A 12,936-nucleotide genomic window follows, 5' to 3' on the forward strand; every position below is an offset into this window, starting at 1 on the left:
CTTTCACTGTGCATGTGTGTGTGTGTGTGTGTGTGTGTGTGTGTGTATCTCAGTGAGCTTGCATCAGTGTGCATATTTGTGTCTAGAGAATGAGAGAGAAGGGAGTAATGGTTGGGAAAAGGGAGCAAAGGAGAGAGGGAGGGGGAAAGGAAGAAAAACACAGGCAAGCTCTGGGACTTTTAACTGATACAACTGCTGTTAGGATGGAACGTACTAGCTCAAATGCTCCTTTGTGTTGCGGTTACCAGCGCCTAACTGTCTAGCCAATGCCACCCCTGCACTCATGTCCAAGAACTAAATAAACAGACAAAATGCCATTTGGTCAAATGTTCTCCACAGGAGTGAATTCGGGCTCTGAAAAGCAGTACACCCTCACACCCATAGCAAGCACCTCAACACTTCCAGAGCCACAAAGCCTCCTCTGATAAAGAACTCGAGTGCCACAGGAAAGAGTGAAAGAAGCAGGGCACAGACAGCTGCCTACAGAGCAGAGCTAGGCCACAGTCCACAGGTCAGTCTGGGTGTGACACTCTAAAGACTTAAACCAACAGCAACAATGGGGGAGTGTGTTCTGAGTTACCGTATTTAACAGTGCTTTCCTGGTCGTCTTCCCACTCTTCCTGTTCTTCCTTGTCCTTCCATTCCATTTCCTCTATAGCTGTCCTCACGTCTCCGACTCCTGATTTTATTTCCTCAACTGAACACACAGCTGAGATGGAGGTTTCTTTCCCCTCCAGCTCACTTCTTCTTGATGTCATGTGATCTCTGTCTTTCCTTAGTTTCCCCTGACTCCTCTTTGGTGACTCCTCCTTTTTCTCAGTGGTCCTTTCCTTCCTACATTTCACTGAAGAAGTTGGTTTTCTGTCAAGGCCCATTGCAAGAATGCACCTGTGAGAAATACCAGCATAAAGGCTTTATTAACTTTTATAGTAGATTGGAAAGCCACAAACTTTATAACTTATGTATATCATTTTCTAATAAAAATTATGAGAAATATTCTACTTGGGTTTCCATATACCAATTTAAAATAAGCCATTTTATTTTCGTTAATACAAAAATCTTCTATATGAACATGAATTCTTAATTTTAACAAAATTTTAAACAAACAAAAAATAACAAAAAATTTTAAAACTCTAATCAACCAAATACTATAGCATCAAATTTTTCAAGAGTTATATCTTAAAGCCTCATAGCACTTTTCATAGATTTGCATACTTGGAAATTTATGCATAAGTAGATAGATACATAGATGATAGATAGATAGATAGATAGATAGATAGATAGATAGATAGATAGATGGATAGACCAACTCTCCTTAGGTTGATATAATCTGATGGCCGGACAGATGGTCAGCAGTTCTGAGATCCACCTGTTCTCCCAGGGGACTAGCAGACAAAAGTTTGGTTCCCAGAATATGAGCTGGGCACCTCATATTTATCTGTAACTCTAGCTCCAAGAAATCCAACACCCTCTTCTGGCCTCTGTGGGCACCATGCACTTGTGGCATACACTCACATACACACATACATGTGTATGTATGGCAAACCTTTAAATAAAGACAAGTAAATAATCAGGAAAAAAGATGTTATTGTGTTTGCAACTCATTATTCCAAGAACACATTAACAGCTTGCACTTAAGGTCATTTCAAAATGTGTGATTAGTTTTTAAGAAACAAAATCAGTGCATGTTAAGTAACTTGGGAGTCAGTGCATTTATTTAAAAAGAATTCCCATTGTTGGCTTTTAGAGCAGCCTTTTGAAGCTCTTCCCCTTCAATCTTCAGTGTTTTTGCTGCTGTTAAGTTTTTGTTCTTCAAAAATGAAATAACCTGTAGCAGTAATTGCAACTCAACTTTGGTAAGCCACCTAGATGTTTTGAATGAATTGTGTTTATGGAGACCAGAGTAAACCCTGAGGTGCTGCTCTGTGCCTTCAACCTGGTTTCGGCAGGGTCTCCTGTAGAGCCTCCGTACACCAGGTTAGCTCGCTGGGGACATACCCGTCTACCACGTGGAGGAAGAAGACTACACAGACACGCATCTTCCTATAGCTTCAGTTCACAACTAAGGTCCTTACACTTGGACAACCACAGAGCCAGCTCCTAGCCCAGGGGAACTTTTGTTTTTCTGAGACAAACTCTGTCTGTCCTGGAACTCTCTCAGTAAACCAGGCTGGCCTCAAACTCAGAAATCCCCCTACCTCTGCTACCAAGTGCTGAGATTAAAGGCTTGTGCCACCACTGCTCAGCAGGGCAATTTCTTAATCTGAAATTTTTACTTAATTTTCAGCCATCTTCATTCTTCAAGTATCATGAAAAATTGTTCTTAATCAATTTTCTCAGGAAAAAGAAAATAAGAGCAAAGTTCTCTCACTTAATGTTTTAGCATCTCCCCGTATGATTAAGCTGAGAGGGCTTGCACTCCACCTACAGACCAGGCTGTCCGACATGGGAGAGTGAGACCCAGGCATCCGACAGTGGCATCCTCAGTGTGTGCCGTTCCCGGGGGTAAGGGTACCCTACATCTTCCCAAGATGGCACTGTTTGCCTCACCTTCTGTGCAAACGCTTCTTCCTTGATCACTGGCAACAGCAAACCCAGGGCCTGGAGCCTGTGACTCGTGGTGACTCTGAATGTCTGCTGTGGCTGTGTAAAGGCTTGCAAACCCCCCCACTGCAGGCTCAGGCTTTTTATAGCCCATCTGCCAAAGGGAATTGGACAACACAAGCAACATCTGGCTCCCCCATCATAGGCTACCTGTTTAACTTCTGAGTGTAATTCAGAGTGTGAGTTCTCATTACTGAAGCTCAAATCAATCACTTCAATGTCCGGAGTCAGATCTAGAAGGAGCAGACTTGATGTGTCCACCCATCCCTCCTGTTTCTATCGCTGTGAGAGGCAATAGAAATACCTCACCAGGATAGGGAGGCAGCAACAGAGGCTTCTTCACACACCGATATTTCTGGTTTTGAAGCTAATGGGAAAAAAAGCAGCTGCTCCCTAAGAGCTATAAGCAAATCACTTGACAGTGAAGGACCTCACTTCTTTAGTCTCATAACAATTTGTGTACTCTCAGAAAGAGCAAGAGATAAAATAGACATGCCACATGGTAAGCTCACAGAATTACAGAGGCGCTGGGAAGTGCTGAGAAGGAGAGTGGATGTCAACACTTGTGTTCGGTGCTGTTTCCAAGTCCTCCAGAGAGAGTGCTCAAGGCTTAGTATTCCACTTCACAACTATACAAAGGCTCATTGGGGACATCCTGTGCATTCACTACTTTTTTTCACTGAGATAGAAAACCGCAGTGAAAATTAGCTTAGGAGAGAAGAGGTATGTTTATCTTACAGTTACAGAGGCAGTGAGGCCGTTATGCAAGCAAGGGCTGCCAGCTGGAAAGCAGAGACTTCACACTTCACCCAGATACAGGAAATGTGCAGGGCGGACAGGAAATGGGGCTCGGATATAAAACTTCAGCATCCTCCCCACTGTCACACTTCCCATGGTTCAGTTACCTTCCCGAACAGCAGCACCAACGGGAACCACGTGTTTAAATCCAAGAGCCTGGCATTTCTCACTCAAACACCCTGAATGCACAGGGAGGACTGCGCATGAACTCATCTGTTTTCTATAGAGTTCAGTGCAAATCCCCGAAATGAGTTGCAAATGGACAGCGCATCTGAACTGGAAACAGAATGCCCACTTCACACCCTCCAGCTAGTGCCAACCACGCACCTGGCAGCTCATACCCATTGCACAAGACACCCACCAGCTAACACCAGCTCACTGTGCAGAGAAAAGGCATTTGTGAAGGAAAGCATGGCAAGGGGACACTCTAGCAAAGGGTGTGCGTTTATATACCTGTAGCAAGGAGATGCCTTCTCCACACACACAAACCCAAAGTAGCCTCTTTTGCCTCCGAGCCGCGAGCTCCGGCGGTGCTTGTACTCGCAGCAGGAACTGAGCCTGTTCACCTGGATCCCGTTCAGGAAGAAGGTGAGGCTGAAGGGGAAGCCATGGTGCCGCTTGGAGATGAACTGAAATGTGTCTAGAATTCAAAAACAGGCATTCCTGAAGGCCACTTGCTTCATGTCCACGTCTCACAAATCACATTGTTTCTTTCCTTTTCCTAAGAGCACAGTATGCTACAGAAAAGACTGTATTTCTGAAAACTTCTTGCAGTACAGAGGGTGGAACCAGCATCTCACTGTGCTTGGAGGATCACCACACTGCTAAGCTCAGTCAGTCAAGTGCTTCCCTGTGAATAGGAGAGCCCAGACTGGATCCTCAGAAGTGGCTTTATAACAGAAGCCAAGGATGGGGGCACAAGCTTACAAGCCCAGCACTGAGGAGGCAGAGATTGGTGCACCCTGGGGCTCCCTGGCCAGCCAGCTTAGCTTGCTTGGTGCGCTCCAGGGCAAGGAGAGACCCTGCCTCAAAGCAAACAAGGTGGATGATACCAGAGGAACTATATCAAGCTCATCTTCTGGCCCCCAAATCTGGCACCCTCACACACATGAGCACCCCCACAAACACAACACAGACCTTCACACATAAGTGCTATATTTCAACTGTAGCATTAAACATTCAAATTATGCTACATAATTTGGTGGGAGTCATTTCTACTCCAAGCTATACTTACTTGTGTTTGCATTTGAGATTATTTTTCTCCTGACCTTCTTAAGAATCTTACCAAGAAATTAAAAATTAATGCAGTTTTAATCACTCCTAATCTTTGTAATTGTCTAAAAGTCCCACCCAAGAGATGCTCTCCAGAATTACCCAGACTTCTGATGCTCATGACACTTCCTGGGGCCCTCAACAGCTTCCACCCCTCTGCCATGCACACATTACCTATCACAGCTCTTATTACAATGTGATAAAATATGGCTGGCTGGAGGTTTTAAATGTTTAAAGTGCATCAGAACTGCATGGGGGCTTATTAAAAGACAGACTTCAGACCCTTTTCACAGGGTTTCTCACTCAAGTGTTGCAATAGAGCTGAGCACAAATTCTGTTTGTTTTTAGCTGTACTTCCAGCAAGCTTCCAGGTGCTGTTTCTACTGGGCCTCATGTCTCAGAACCTCAGTCCAGATGCCGTGCAGCATGAGCGCATATCTGAGGAGGCAATGCTACTTCTCTCATCTGGTTTCCTTCAGCTCCCACACAGTGGCCACATAATCAATTAATGAGTCATCATTTTAACATCAGTTATTGAAAGTGTCTATGAGCATGCTACAGTGAGCCCTGGAAACTTTCTAAATCAAATGCAAAGTGCTGTTAAGAAGTAGACTTGCTGGAAAAGTCTTGTCCTGTACATCTTAGTAGTCAGGAGGAGAAATTAAACTGAAGAAAAGATGAGCATCCAGAAAAGCTGAGACTCGAGGGACTCAAAAGGGCACCAGTCTTAATGATTAACAGATTCCTCAATCAGACGCTAAGAAGGCGATCTGACCTCATTATAGACTGAACCCATAGCCATATACTGCAATTCCTTGGGCTCTGTCTGGTTTCTTAGAACTCCGTTAGTACCCGCCAGAAGAAGGAACACTTCAGAAAACACAGGGAAGAGCTGGAGACATGGCTCAGCAGTCAAGGGTGCTTGCTGCTGTTGCAGGGGACTAGAAAGCAGGGTCCAGTCTGCACATCCACCAGGCAGCTCACAGCTACCTGTAACACCAGCTCCAGAGGTTCCAAGCCCCTCTGTCCTCAGAAGATGCCTCCACCCATGTGTACATACACACATGGAGACACAAACACTGACACATAAAAATTTTAAAAATATCAAACAAATATTGGAGGGATGAAGATTTAGGGAAAGGACACAACCAGGGAATCAGCTTCCAGTGATGACAAACCCCATCCCTGCCAGGCTTCTAAAGAGCCACCCTGATATATTTTATATTGAGTTTTCAAACTTAACAAACAAGATTTGGTTTCCTCTGCCTTATCTCTGTTTGTTTTGTAATTTTGTCCCTTGAAATACGGTGACACCTCCCATCCCTGACTTCGTGGCTTCTTTGTGGAGTACTCAAAGGAGTTCCAACAAAAGAGCATGGAGGTGAATCCTTGTCCCCATCTTCACTGACGACCTCTTCACATCTTCACCTTGGGGATGACAAGAATGGGCAGTCCCAGTCCACCACATCATAAAGCGTGCTATTAGAAAGAGCTTTGTGGTGTTTGGAAAGTGGAGATGTTTGCTACTCACTGATGATGGGTATCACTGGAAGACTAAAGAAAAAGACAGATACTAGCTATGGATGGATAGATAAATAAATGATGGGATGCCTCTAGACACAATTTGTGAGAATACTCATCCTTCAAAATTCTATAGTTCAACCACAGAGGAATAATTAATACACTGATATGAAGTAAGGGTGTCAAATCCTCTCTCTTTAAAAATATGTCTTTGAAAATAGACTGACAACTTAAAGTGTGCAGCATTTAATTCATGCAAAAGTCAGACTTCCTGAGAAAGAATCCGTGGCCTTCTGCCTGGGGCCTCCCACACCTGCTGTCCCCTCACCTCACCAGGGCTCTAAGTTGGTACAGAATGGCAAAACACCTGGAAGCTTCAGTCTGTGGGGCCTGGAATAATTTGGTGCAGAAGACAACAAACCGTTGGCCTCTGACATTTCCACTAATAGGTAGCTATCTCCAAGCAGCTCACATGGAAGGTCAGAGGTTCCGGGAGACTAAAGCCATAATTAGTAAATCAACAGGCCAGACCTTAGCAGGCAGCCACGGGCAATGTGGCCATTACAGCAGCCTTCCCCAGTTCACTGTGCAGCCTAAGTTTTCAGGTAGCAGCCTCGGTCTGAGCGAACTCCACCTGTCTCATGAATCCCACTCTTTTGCACCTTCATCTAAGCACAGATCAAACAAGAATGCCTGGTAGAAAACAGGAGTATGGAAACTCCACACACACAGAATGTTTCCCTGAACTCACTGAAGTTCAGAATCACTCAGAACTTCCAGGTGACCCTGTTTAGATGCCATTTAGATTGCAGAGACATCATTAACAAAGGCTCAAGAGAAAGTTATTATGGCTGTTTGTTTTCCCTAATGTCAATGCCTGATGGTCTCACAAAAAGAGAAGAGGCCACACAAAGGCAGACACAATCACTTTAGTGACAGCATTGTCACCAGCAGAGGACTGGCCCGCCTGAAGAGTCAAAACTGGGCAGAACTGAGGAAGGCCACTGGTCTAGACCTCTGCAGGGAACCCAAACTGATATCATCTTCATTTTGGATTTCTGTCCTCCAGACGTAGGAGATAAACGTCCGTCATTTATTCCATCATTAAGAGACACTTCTTTTCTCAGCTCTGGGAAACTAAAACTCCACAAAAGGGTCTGAGCCTCTGATGAGTCACTAGTCAGCATTTGAAATCAAACACCACCCTGGGAACTGGAAATTTCACTAGCTATATCATTCTAGGGATGCGATTTAACATTAAGTCCAAATTGCCCCATACCCCCAAAACAGACAGTAGAAAATGCAGAACCCAAAGTTCATACTATGTAATAAACCATTAAACATCATTTTAGATATATGTAAAGAAACGGGAAGTTTTGACCCACACAGAGGAAGAAGGGCAACCAAAACCATTCTAACAACCTTGTGAAAAGAAATGAAGTTATGGAGACCCATCTCAGTTATTGTCTTGACTACACCTGGAATCAACCCAGGCTGCTGGGCAGGCCTGGGAAGGGTTTTCTGAGTTGGTTCAGTATGGAGACTCACCCTAAACCTGGAGAGCACCTGCTGGGGGCAGCCCAGGTTGAAGGACATGGGAGAAGGGCCTCACTCTGGGCAAGTCCCTTGCTGAGGCACTCAGCAGCAGAACCAACTTCCGTAATAGGAGTCCAGAACAGACGGAAGGTCTGCAGCTCTGCAGGAAACCTGTAAGATGCGAGCAACAGACTGCGATTGCCTGAGCATCCATGGACTGAACAACTTCCTGACAGTCAGCCACTGCTGGGCAGCCCAGGCCACAAGCCCGTAAGCCATCCTAGCCCATCCCATATAAAACAGTTGTGCTCCTTTGGAGAAGCCCAGTTAACACAGATTACATGTGTGTGCACCAACATTCTACAGTACTTCCTTGGAGGTGTCATTGTTATTGTTATATTGTTTACATTATATACTAATATATTGTTACTGTTGTTGTTGTTCTTCACATCCCAATCTGGAACCATCCTCTGTACAGCAGGTCTGTGCTCAGTGAGATAAAGCAACTACTGATTCAACTAGCCAGGAGAGAGAGAGAAGGCAGCCAGTGAACAGAGATTAACAAGATGGAGAGTCTGAAACTCTCTGCACAATACTGCACAATACTATCCCTAAATTTTACTACCATTTACCTTGCACACATGTAATGGGTAGATATTGTGACATGTAATTTATATCTTGGTAAATCTACCTTAAAAATCAAAATCAGTATAAAACACGGAAAAAAGCGAAGAGCAGTGAAATGAGGTCGGAATAGAGAGGAGAGTGCCCATTCTATGTTTAGATAGACTCCCATAGTAGCTGGCAGCTAACAGGAGAAATCCCAGGGAAGCCACCCGAAAAGCAGAGGTATTTTAACTAGACTCCATGGCTGAATGGGATTTGAATTTAAGGAGGAGAGAAGAGAGGTCATCACAGGCCAAGTAAACATCAGTCCTCTCTCTGGAAAAGCAGCTTGTTAGGAGGCACCGGCAAAGAGTAAGGTGGGATTGGCATCTGAAACCTAAGAAAATGGAGTCAACAGGTCAAGAAGAAGACACTATCAGAAAGCCAATCAATTACACCTTCTTTGCATCCACATGAGTCCACAAGCCAAAGCTTCAAAGCTTCTTTTGTTTGAGGGGTACACATGGTAAATCAGAATGCTTGCAAGACACTGCAGTCCTATGAGAAGCAAAAGCATCCCAGGGTCTTCATGATTGCATAAAACGCAACCCATCGTAGCTCAGACTATAAGCCTAGCCAGAACAGGCTGAATTACTTGAGAATAAAAAGATGCTCTTTTTTCCATTCTTTCATAGTTTTTTGTTATTCTTAATTTTCAAGAAGAAAAATTAACAAATGCCACATTTTAGTGAGCAAACTATTCCAAAAGTATAAATAAAAGCTTTTTTTTTTCTCCAAAGAAACCTAAAACCTATCCACATTTCACAGAATCACACACAACTAAAATGCAGATTCTTCATAGCCTGGATATGTCACTCTGGTAGCTGAACCTCATGATAACCCCCTAAGAAACCAACCCTCCAGTTTTGAACAATTACTTTCTTAGTGATCAAGGCAAGCTGACACCAGATTGCAGCATGGACAGAATCAATTATTTAAGTCCCTGTTCCATGCTGCTATGTAATATTATCCAGTATCTCAACACAAAGGCCCAGGGTCAGTGTGAACACAGAATAACCCTGTCACAGCAGTACTCTCCAAAGACAGCTTAGGGTCTGTATCCTTGACCCTCCTGTGTTTTATTTACTCTGCCACCAAGACTTCATTTGCACAAGTCATATGCTCACTAATTGTATATAGCCATTGTATATACATGTCATTGAATCAAGAATGATCCAGAACCCAAGAAACTGTTTAAACATAGACACCTAAACATAAGCATTCTAATTTTAGATGATAGCTAATTTCATCAATTCTCATAAATCAACCTCCAAATAAGATACTTTCAGAAATAACTGTGTCTAAGCTGTTTGGGTTAAGATAAGGTTGTGTGGCTCTGCCCCAATTTACGCCAAGCTCACTGGAAATTCACACCTTTCCCTTAGAGAAAGGTTGGAACTTTGGCTACTGAGAGCCGAGGTAGCATAAAACCATAGAGTCCACCCAACCTGGCCAGAGCAACACAGATGTCCTTCAAGAGTCACTGCAGCCAGAGACCTTTCCCTTCCCTCATCTCCAAAGCGACCTGAGTAGACCCTGGACCATGACTACCAAACACTGGAGGGAATTTACACACTTTCACCATGTTTGTAAAAATTCCCAGCAAACAGATAACCATGTGTTATTTTACGTTAACTTAAAACTAATGTTCTAGTGTCTTGCTTATTTGTGAGACTTAAAACATGTAAGCCCCAAATATGTTGTCATATTTGTGTCTTTAAAAGGTTGGAACCGTTTTTATTACAGTCACTCTTTTGGATTGGTGAAAGAAATTTAAAAGGAAAAAGAAATTCCCTATGTACCAACCTCCTTTCCCAGCTCCTCAGTCTGTTTCAAGATTTCCTACACAGTTATGAAAACTAACAGAACTCTCTAAAGAGTTTCCTGAGAAAGCAAGGGATGAACATGATTCTGTAAACATGCCCCCTTTCATTGTGGCCCCAAGAAACTAAATATTGAAGAAAATATCACAGCACATGTGGAAGAGTATGTATTAATAAAAACAACCTTACGCTGACAAATAAACAGTTAGCACCCGAGGAAGGTACTAACACACTAAAACAGGCAGACAGTGTCTTACACCAACTCATCAAAGAGCCTATAGAATCGGTGATTTTGTCTCCATGTGTTCAAACAAATTGCCAATCTGCGATTTTTCTCTTATGCTGACATATAAGATCATTCACTACAGCAAACTACATAGGTAACTTGAAATTTCTGAGACAGCAGATTCCTGAAACATTTTAATGATCATATATATATATATATATATATATATATATATATATACATGTCCCAAAATTAATCTGTTACCAGGTTAAATCACTCCGAATTCCTTCTTCTACAATCTACAGGAGTAATTGCTGCTTCCGTTTCAATCAAGGAGTTGTGAACTTAGATTTACTTTCAGGCAGCTGGTTTATAATTCCTTGGATGTGCATAATTTCACAAAGTAGTTGAAGTCATTTTGATATCATGTCAACAAGAGCTTATCTGGAACATCAACCCAAGCCTCTTTATTTTTTTTTAATATTTATTTTGTTTAGTGCTCTGCCTGCATCTATGCCTGCATGGCAGAAGAGGGCACCAAATCTCATCATAGATGGTTGTGAGCCACTGTGTGGTTGCTGGGAATTGAACTCAGGACTTTTGGAGAACAGACTAGTACTATTAACCTCTAAGCCATCTCTCCAGCCCACCTCTTTTTTTTTTTTAATTCATGTTCATTTCTACCTTTCTCAAGAAGTTTCCCACTGTAGACACAAAGGTTCTCTCCTCCACAGTGCTGCTGGTAAATCTTGATTTCATCTCGGAAGTCTGTGTCTTCATAAGATAGGTGCACATTTTTTCCAAAATAGGCCATTGTAATAACTGCATTGCTATGTGGTGCTATTTTATAAATCCTTCCCGGATCCTAGAATAGATGAAACACACACATGGTGACTAAATGCCTCCCCATGTGACCACCTGTTCTTCATAATATGAAGAATGTAGAGATCTAATTCTAACAAAACATTTATAAGGGGTCATTTACACAATGTGCAAGAATCAAAAGCATTACAAAACAAATTTCTCTCAAGGACTTTAGCATCCAGAGATGGCTTTGATTTTTGTAAATCATAGGGATTTGAACAAATCTTGCTATTTTCCATTCTACGTTCTTTCTCTCCTCTCTCTGCTAGGAAGAAAGTACTTTTGTCTCAGCTAGTTTTCAAGTAAAAATTAAAGCAAATAAATTGAACATATACTAATGTTGCTTTATTTTAAGTTTATATTGATCATGGCACAGTGACAGTTTTTGAAGTGACTTGTGTCCTTGCAGTGAGCAAAGACATCAGACCCTTTCTCGGTTCATTCTGAGACGTGCATGGACAAGTCCACTCCTTCTGAGGTCACTGCGAGGAGAAGTCGTGTATGTCAAGGGCCTGGAATTATCATGGAAAAGTATTTACAGGTCTGCTTGTTGGGATGTATACTTAAGATGATGCCTTTGAGTTCTGCGGTTATGGATCATTTATTTAACTTGATTCGCTTCATCTCTAAAGGGAAGAAATTGTGTTCTTTTTTAGGGTTACTGTAGATATGATATATTAAACACCATGTCCTAGGGGCCACTAAATAACAGATGTCATTAGTATTGCCGTTAAACATAAATTTTCATATCTGTTAAAAGTTTGCAGAGCCCATATATAAGAACAATTAAATGAAGAAAAGACAACACTTAGTTTGAAGTTAAGTATATTTCCAGAGGAGATGATGAAACTATGGTATAAAGGGTAGGCCAGCTGAAAGTAATTCAGGCTAGCCTGGCAGAGGTGGAAGAGGAGGCTGGGAGACAGGCAGAACGGAGACTCATGGGTGGATGAGGAACTATGACTTCTTTCTATGACATTTTTGCATCTCAGACTTTACTGACCTGGAGAGGACATACACAAACTGTTAAACCACATGGGAATATAGCGAACAATATCTCAACAGAAAAGTAAGCATCAAGGTTAAAGTCAGACTGAGGACTGGACACAAATCAAAGAGAAGATATAAGAGAAAGGAGTCTGGGAAGTTAGAGTAAAGCTCTGAGGAGGAGGGAGGAAGGGCTGCCGTGGGCTAGCGCATTCACAGAGCACATATCCAGACCGAATGAAACACAAACTACCTATTACATTAACACATTTAAAGCCCAGACTTCATACCTAAAATCCTGAAAGGCTGAAAGTGGTAAAATGTACATTAATAATATATATATAATTATACATATGTGAATAATATATCATCTTTATGTCTTACACAAAGAAGGTTTTAACACAAAAAATAATGACTAATATGGAGTATTACTTTTCAGTGGTACAGAATTTCATCAGTAAAGCCAAATAGTCCTAAATCTGAAAGCCTACAGAGGGTTCTGGAAATTCACAAACAAATCCTAACACAAGCACATTAAGTTAACAAAATCACAGTTTACAGAGCATGAATCATCATTAAACTCAGTACTTAAAAGACCAAGTAGATATTTTTAAAATATCTACTGACATAAAATAAATG

At 42.2% G+C, this 12,936-nt stretch overlaps 1 protein-coding gene across 6 annotated transcripts in view; it reads right to left on the minus strand.

Moving 5' to 3' along the window:
• The window catches only part of Erich3 (glutamate rich 3), a 105,141-nt gene that overhangs the window by 39,932 nt on the left and 52,273 nt on the right, over positions 1 to 12,936 (minus strand). For 5 of the 6 annotated variants that reach the window (XM_060392446.1, XM_060392448.1, XM_060392447.1 and 2 more), the window contains exons 8-10: positions 11,131 to 11,311; positions 3,856 to 4,042; positions 581 to 888 (exon numbers count right to left, since the gene is read on the minus strand). In XM_060392446.1, the coding sequence (XP_060248429.1) occupies positions 581 to 888; positions 3,856 to 4,042; positions 11,131 to 11,311 (676 nt within the window). The remainder of the gene's footprint in view (positions 1 to 580; positions 889 to 3,855; positions 4,043 to 11,130; positions 11,312 to 12,936) is intronic. The other variant, XM_060392450.1, reaches the window with a different exon arrangement.

Source organism: Meriones unguiculatus, chromosome 10 (assembly GCF_030254825.1).
Source record: "Meriones unguiculatus strain TT.TT164.6M chromosome 10, Bangor_MerUng_6.1, whole genome shotgun sequence".
Classification (NCBI taxonomy): domain Eukaryota; kingdom Metazoa; phylum Chordata; class Mammalia; order Rodentia; family Muridae; genus Meriones; species Meriones unguiculatus.